The sequence below is a fragment of the Arachis hypogaea genome, chromosome 4 (genome assembly GCF_003086295.3).
Source record: "Arachis hypogaea cultivar Tifrunner chromosome 4, arahy.Tifrunner.gnm2.J5K5, whole genome shotgun sequence".
Classification (NCBI taxonomy): Eukaryota; Viridiplantae; Streptophyta; class Magnoliopsida; order Fabales; family Fabaceae; genus Arachis; species Arachis hypogaea.
Genome location: NC_092039.1, coordinates 6,850,549 through 6,858,702, shown reverse-complemented (window position 1 = coordinate 6,858,702; position 8,154 = coordinate 6,850,549). Strand labels below are relative to the sequence as shown.

Below are 8,154 nucleotides of genomic sequence, written 5' to 3'. Positions count from 1 at the left end.
AAATTTCGAAAAATATATAAAAATATTCATTTAGTATGAAAAAAAACATTTTGTTACACGATATTTCTGATACACTTAAAATTCTTCCTATATTAAGAACTAAATTGTCACACTTGGACGACACATCAATATATAATTGTCACGTAAGCATATAACTAAAATATATTTAATTTAAAAGGTAACAAAATTGATATAAATTAAATGTTAAGTTTAAATATCAATTTTTGTTATATATACATAGTGGGGAAAGCATGATGATGAAATGCACAGTGGATCTTTCACCTATGCATAGAGTTGGCCCTACACAACCTTCTTTTCAATTAGTAGACGAAGCACTCCAAAATCCCTTAATCCACTTATTGCATTCCATGCTTTTTCTCATTTAATCATACACCCTCAATTTTCAAGTTGAATACTACTTTTTCATATATTGTTTATCCCTTTCAATTCATATGACAAGATTGATTTTTTTTATATTAAAAAATATTATTTATATATCAAATACTCTTGATATTTATATGAAAATATACTTATTATTAATTAATTGTATATTTAAATATTATTTATTAAAATACAAATTTTAATAGCGAGTTACAAAAGATATGGCTAAAGAAAGAAGATACATATAACATACTATTTGAAGGGAGTGTATCATGAATCATGATAGCATGCTTTTGATGCATACATTACTATGTTGACTAATTCCAATGAACATTTTGATTTATGAGACATTATGGTACTCATTATAGTTGTGCCTTCCTTGGCCAAAGCCTATTAATTCCTCTCTCTTTCTCTTTATCTCTATCTTTCTATCTATAATAATTCTTTGTCTCTTAGGATTACTTGCATGAAACTTCTAAAGCATTATTCACTGTCAAGCCTCACATGTTAATTCATATATGCATGCTTGTTCCAGGTGTTTCTGCTGCTTCCACTTTCATCAATTGGTAGAAAGTTACTGCTTCTGCTTCCTATGTCATTAATAGTATATATGCTTTGAACTGGTATGTTTTCTTTCTTTCTTTCTTAACAATTTCCAATGCATGCTTGTTTGGTGTTTGATGAAAGTCCTTGTAATTCTGTTAGCATAGGTATTTGATTTGAGCATATTGTAGTTGACTTATTACTTCAGAGCCAGTTAAAGGCTTTATACTATATAAAGATGAAACCACTTTTGTCAGGTACATATGTATAAAAAATATTATGGAAAAAAGTAGCATCAGTGAAGTAGATTCTGTGTTTGTAAAAAGTTCCAAGAGAAAAAGGACAAAAGGAAAATGATAAACCTTCTTGTGGAGGGTGAGAGGGAGGTGAAACTGGGAGAGAACTTTATATATTGGAGAAGGGAATTTACCACTCAATTGGCTAAATGCCTTGGTGAATGCATGCTATTAAAAAATAGGGAAGTAATTGATTCTAGATAGAGCAAAAGCTAGTTGACATTTAGCCATACACTGTTTCTTCTGAATTTTCGGCTATGATAATGGAATTGAGGTATGTGAGGATTCCTTATAAGAAAAGGGTGCCTTGTAAGCACTCTGAATCTGATCATGTACCATCTTATTTGGAAGAAAATTATGTGTGTGAGGGGTTTCTTTCTTCTGTTTGAAAGCAATAGGTGCTTTGCCTTAAAACAAAGTGGCTTTTTTGCTTTACCAATAACATCTGTTTGTGAAAGCATAGACCAAAACTAGAAGTCAGTTATCAACAATTAAAAGGAGGGAAGAAGCCTAGCACTAGGATCATATCTTCTTTAGTTCTGTTGCTTCTCTTTATAATGTTTCTCCTAATTTCAAAATTTGAAGCAAATCTAACACAAACCATGTCTTTCTGTCCCAATCGAACTGTCACCATTGAGAGTCCTAGTACTAGAAATCCGACTAACTCGACTCAACTCGACCCATCTGAACCTTAGTACTATCTTGACCAATCTCATGGTGGAGCACAAGTCATGTCTAAGGAGTTGCTTTTATGTCACAAATTATTCTGAGCTCTTTTAAGTAATTGTATAAATTATAAGAATTGGAAGAAAAAGAGAGAGACAAAGAAAGAAAGTGGGAAAAAGTTTGGCTTCAACCTTTTCTCGGTTACTGTATACTATAATGGAAGGGTAAGATATCTAATTAAGAAGACCATCCTTTGGTAGAGGACCACTACCTGGCCAATTATAGGTTTCAATTTGAGGAAAAGAAAGTCTACATTCAGTTTATAATTATATATCAAAGTTCATTGATAAAGAGAAAGTGACTAAACCAAGTAACCTCACAACAAAATAGGTTGAATGATCTTTGCCTGAGGAAGTTTTTTTGGTCACACACTAGCTGTTTGCTTGGTGCATCACTTCCTCTCTGATTTTCCACATCATTTTGTCAAATAATCATGTACCTTAAAAGACTGCCATGCGTATTGGTACATATTTTACTTTGGATTTATGTACATTCTGATCCAACTATGTAAGCTACTGTAATAGCCTCAATATTATTTAACTCTAAGTTGTAACCTAATGTTTAATTTTCAAGTTTTATTTGTAGCAACTTTATCTTTTATGTTTCAAATAGTGTTGTTCAATTTGGCCCACGGTTAACTGACGGAAACTGCTGACGTGACACTGTCCATGTTAGATACATGGATACCATTTTTACCGTTATATAAAACATTTTAGTGGTAAAGTTTTGCAATTGATATTTTTTAGTTTTTAGTGAATAATATTTGAGTACAAAATTTGCCTCAACTAAATCATGTAGCCATGTTTAATTCAGTTACAAATAATTGGACCACCTGGTATGCACCATTCACCTAATCTCTCAATTTGTCCACCAAACCAGGTCTCAATGTTGGTTTTGGATGCATGGACAATTGTCTATATGTATGCAATAATGCAAGTCCTGTTTATGATGGTTTATTTTATTTTCCAAGAAAACAAAAACATACAGAGAGCATAGCTATATGGTCATTTGAAATTTCCCTAAATGGAAATACAAACTTTAATAATTACATTCAAACAATTATAAAATTGATGAAGAGAAGAACAAGCAATGCTTCACTTTTTACCATGTCCAGTGAAATTAGCACTGTCGGCACTACTACAAATTTAGTGGTGTATCTAACAAACATGGTAAAAAGATATTCTATAGCATTTTGCATCACCAGTGTCCATTTTCTTTTGTTGTTGACTTTTGTTTTCCTATTTAATATTATTATAACTTGGGTTTACCTATCTTGTACCCTAAGGACACATATTAAGATTACAAATTGAGAAAGGTTTTATTGGAAATATAAAAAAAATTCAAGTTTCCAATGCATTTGATTTGCATTTATTAAATGAAAAATTTTAAAACCTTCTACTAATAGTAAGCTTATCATGTGCCCTAAGGGCACATGTTAGCTAAACCCTTATAACTTATATATCATCACTCATTTCCATTTCCTTCTATATTTCTTGTTACATGTCAGTGACTCAATGTTATTCTACATTTACCTAATCTTAATTAGTTTCATGTAATTAAGGTTGCATTATATATGCGTATAATGTGTAAAATATTGTGTCGACTCACATATCATCTACGATATTTCATGAGTAGTTTAAAGTTACTTCCAAATATGCACAATATTCTGCATAATAGCCTTTATGAGTGCATGACAGCAAAAGCCTGATTTTATTGCTTTAATTTCTCCTGTATTATTAATATGTAGTTTGAGGACCCATCTTTTTATACATATAAGGTCATTGTGTGAAGTTATATTCAGATGAATGAAGGAGTCAGAATCACAGCACTTGTCAAATGAAAGTTGAGGTAAGGCTTTCTTGCATATCACTGTTTTGCTTCTACATTTGCTACATCTTCTTTTTCTCTTTCATGATAGTGAGGACATGACATGATATGTGGATTCATGTCCTTGATCTCTGAACAATCATACTGTCACTGAAGTTTCTGTTTTTCAGAATTGAATCAGTGCAGGCTTTGTGCTACAAGTTTTTCTTGACCATTGCCATGTGTGTGTAGATAAAAAACAAATAGAAAAAATGAAGTTCATGAAACTTGGGACAAGGCCAGATACTTTCTACACTGAACAAGCTACCAGGTTTTCATAACAATCTTTCCTCAAAAGGCCCATATATTAATTATGTTTATGTATGTATATATGTATCTACTTGCTATATATAACATTCATAAATTGACTTGTGTTCATCATAAATGCAGGACTTTGGTTTCAAATATAGCTGTAGACCTTGTGATAAAAATCAATGATATTACTTATTTGCTACACAAGGTATTGTAATTAAGGTTGAGTTTGATGTGTGTTAATAAAATAAATAACATCAAAATTTTTATCTTTGTTCAATTATAATTCTGCTTTTCGTTAGCTGCAGGCTCCGCTTCTTCCGAAATGTGGTCTTCTGCAACAACTTTGCAGTGACTTCAGTGATCCTGAGCCTGTTTCTCTAGAGCTTCATGATATACCCGGAGGCGAAAATGCTTTTGAACTCTGTGCCAAGTTCTGTTATGGCATGTCAATCAATATTAGTGCTCATAACATTGTGCCAGCATTCTGTGCAGCTAAGTTCCTCCAAATGAACGAATCGATCGAGAAGGGTAACTTTGTAGGGAAGCTTGAGGCTTTCTTCAATTCTTGTATTCTTGAAGGTTGGAAGGATTCCATTGTAGCAATTCAGGCCACTGATAAGTTACCACTTTGGTCAGAGAATCTTGGAATAATAAGAAAGTGCATTGATTCAATTATTGAGAAAATTCTCACACCCTCACCACAGGTTAAGAACCTAAATAACATCTTTTCTTCACTTTTTCTAATATTTCTTCTTAGGAAAGATTCATGCATAAATCCAAATTCAGCACCTCATATTTAGATTCAATTTTACATATGCAAGAAACTTTTATTAGGACATTATGTGCTTAATAATGATTGGTCTTTGCAGGTTAAATGGTCCTACACCTACACGAGGCCCGGTTATGCTAGAAAACAGCATCATTCTGTCCCAAAGGATTGGTGGACAGAGGACGTGTCAGATCTTGGTATAGATCTTTTCCGGTGCATAATAATGGCAATCAGATCAACATATGTGTTGCCACACCAGCTTATTGGTGAAGCATTGCACGTCTATGCTTGCAAGTGGCTACCTGGCCTCACAAATATTAGAAGTTCAGGAAGTTCACTAGCACAGACCGAAGAATCAAAAGCGAAAAACCAAAAAATTCTTGAGACAATTGTAAGCATGATTCCTGCAGATAAAGGATCGGTTTCAGTTGGCTTCTTGTTGAAACTTCTCAGCATTTCGAGTCATCTTGGCATCTCGCCAACGACGAAAACAGAACTGATAAAAAGAGCCAGCATACAGTTTGAGGAAGCAACGGTGAGCGACTTGCTCTATCATTCGACCTCTTCTTCGGACCAGAATTTCTATGACACAGAATTAGTCCTAGCAGTTCTTGAGAGTTTCTTCAAGTTTTGGAAGAGCAAGCCCCCTAGTGTAGTTGATAACAGACAATTCTTGAAATCGGTCAGAAATGTTGGGAAGCTCATTGATTCCTATCTTCAAGTGGTTGCAAGGGATAATAACATGCCAGTATCAAAGTTTGTAGCTCTTGCTGAAGCCGTGCCGGCTATTGGCCGATCAGAGCATGATGATCTTTACCAGGCAATCAACATCTATCTTAAGGTGAATTATATATACATTCTTGTGAATTTGTGTGAGCTTGTTGAATTTTCATGATTTCTTTCTTGCGATTGTTGGACAAATGCATATGAAAAGGCATAATTCTTGTTTTGGTTGGCATTGCATATTGTAGTTGTAGACACTCCATTCAATATAAACACAATTCAAGGAATCAAGGCTAATGAATTTGTGATAGAACACTACAGATTTTAATGATTGAAACATAAATAGAACTGTGATAGAATACTATAACATCGGTAGATGCGGCATATCTAAGAATTCCTCATGGAAGAGAAGAGAACACTATTCACAATTTGACATTCACACCAAAACTACATTCCTTAGGCATTAAGCTACTTCATTATATGCAATTTAATTTTATGGTACATTCATGATAATGGTTTTAAATTAAATACATAAACAGGTGCATCCTGATCTTGGCAAGGCAGAGAAGAGGCGCTTGTGCCGGATTCTACAATGCCAAAGACTGTCTCCAGAGGCGCGAGCGCACGCAGTTAAGAACGAGCTTCTGCCACTAAGAACAGTGGTTCAGCTTGTCTACTTTGAACAAGAGAAAGGCTCTAACAATAATAAGGCAACAACAACCACAACCATCAATCATCACAAGCTACAAAAATCACATCATGATTTACTTCAAGGAGCAGCAGCGAAGCGGCCGGCTGCTAAAGTCGCGTACGACACACAATCTTTAGGCATAAACAAAGAGGAACTCATGAGAAGAATGTCTCATGCCGAGAGCAGAGAAAAGGTTCAAAACAGAAGTAAAATATCAGATGGTAAATTGGCATTGGAGATTGAAAAGAAGATGGTTATAGGAGGAGGAACAAAAGAAGAATGTACATCAGGGTGCAAGTTGGAATTGGTTTCAAAGAAAAGCATGAGAAAGGTAAGGAGTAATAAATCAGAACATGGCCATGGAAATGGAAAATAGAAAAGTGGTAATCATAATAATAAATCCTTTGAAGAACTCAGATAAAAACTCATCTCAACCTTCCAATATGTTCAATTTGTAAAACTTACCTCAATTCTTATTATTTCATTTTGTGTCATAAAAGAAATGTAAGAAGTGTATGATCCTTTGCACTTTCTATCTCTTATATTAATGTTTATTATTCCAAGTGGTCAATGCTACAAATATGATGCAGTTGAATTCTTCTTATTGTGTGAGAGAGATGATATTATTATGGACTTTTGTTAGGTAAATAATGATTTTTGTGAATAATATGAATAATGAACTCTAAAATTGGTTCAATAAAGTAAAAATACACTACACCTCCAAATTACTCACCTAAATCTTAATATTAGTATAATTATTCGCACACCTAAGTTGCGTTTGTTTATGAGAACAGGACAAGATAAGACACTGAGAACAAGACATAAAAAACAGAGATATAAAATTTTGTGTTCTTATATCCTGTTTGGTAATAAATTGTTGGTGGGTCCCCAACCAAGTGGGGCCCACAACTTTAAAACAAAAAAAAATAAAGAGAAAAAGTGGCTAAGCCACGGTGAGAAAGTGAGAGAGAGTTGGATCTTTTCATTTTTGAAAAGAAAGAAAGAAACAGAGAGCATCGGCGTCGAAGGAAGAAGAAAATTGGGGAAAAGGGCATGTCAACCTTGATCACATTGACTTGGTAAACTTGCTCCATTTCTTATGAAATTTTAGAGATGAACATTAGGATATAACTTGTTAGTTGTATTGCCTTCTCTTTTGCCTGATTTGAGATACCCACTTCTCAAAATTATTCAATTTGGCCTCATGGAAGATATGCTGTATAGCAAGGACTTGTATGATCCTGTAGAAGGGGATAAATCCAAAGGTACTAAATCTGATGCTGAATGGAAGAAACTGAATCGGAAGGCAGTTGCTTTGATTAGGCAATGGCTTGATCTTAGTGTGTATCCACATGTTGACACCGAAACGAATGCTGAGAAGATGTGAAAGAAATTGACGGAGTTATATGAGAGGAAGAATGTGCAAAACAAAGCATTCTTGATTAGGAAGCTTGTCAATATGAAGTATGTTGAAGGTAAATCAATGCCGGAGCACTTGAGTATTTTTCAGGAGACGGTGAACCAACTGACAAATAATGAAATCACTTTGAATGATGAGTTGTAAGCCTTGTTGTTGTTGAGCTCTTTGCCTGATAGTTGAGAAGTTCTGGTTGTGACACTGACTAACTCAGCTCCAAAAGGAAAGTTGACATTAGCAATGGTTAAAGAGAGCATGTTGAATGAAGAAGCTAGAAGAAGAGAGAGAGGTTTGACTAATGCCTCCTCACAATCAGAAGCACTTGTTTCAGAGTCACGGGGGAGAAGTCAAAGTAGAAAACCTCACAGTTCTGACAGGTCAGAGAGTCGAAGCAAGTCAAGAGGAAAGTACAAGCCAAGAAAGGAGTTCATTTGTCACCATTGTGGCAAGCCGGGGCATATCAAGAGGTATTGTAGGTTCTTGAAAA

At 34.4% G+C, this 8,154-nt stretch overlaps 1 protein-coding gene across 18 annotated transcripts; it reads left to right on the top strand.

The window, feature by feature from the left end:
• The first annotated feature begins 596 nt into the window (after nucleotides 1–596).
• Nucleotides 597–6,830, top strand: LOC112796062 (BTB/POZ domain-containing protein At5g47800). 18 transcript variants are annotated; one of them, XM_072234925.1, is made up of 8 exons: nucleotides 597–736; nucleotides 917–1,004; nucleotides 3,748–3,794; nucleotides 4,005–4,083; nucleotides 4,203–4,272; nucleotides 4,373–4,771; nucleotides 4,937–5,677; nucleotides 6,099–6,830. In XM_072234925.1, exons 4-8 carry the CDS (start codon nucleotides 4,025–4,027, stop codon nucleotides 6,624–6,626), a joined length of 1,797 nt encoding a protein of 598 aa, XP_072091026.1. In that variant the 5' UTR covers nucleotides 597–736; nucleotides 917–1,004; nucleotides 3,748–3,794; nucleotides 4,005–4,024; the 3' UTR covers nucleotides 6,627–6,830. The 18 variants fall into 18 exon arrangements, with proteins under 18 accessions (XP_072091026.1, XP_072091021.1, XP_072091025.1 ...); XM_072234920.1 differs by having other exon boundaries at nucleotides 600–736; nucleotides 3,694–3,794; XM_072234924.1 differs by having other exon boundaries at nucleotides 603–736; nucleotides 3,724–3,794.
• The last annotated feature ends 1,324 nt before the right edge of the window (nucleotides 6,831–8,154 follow it).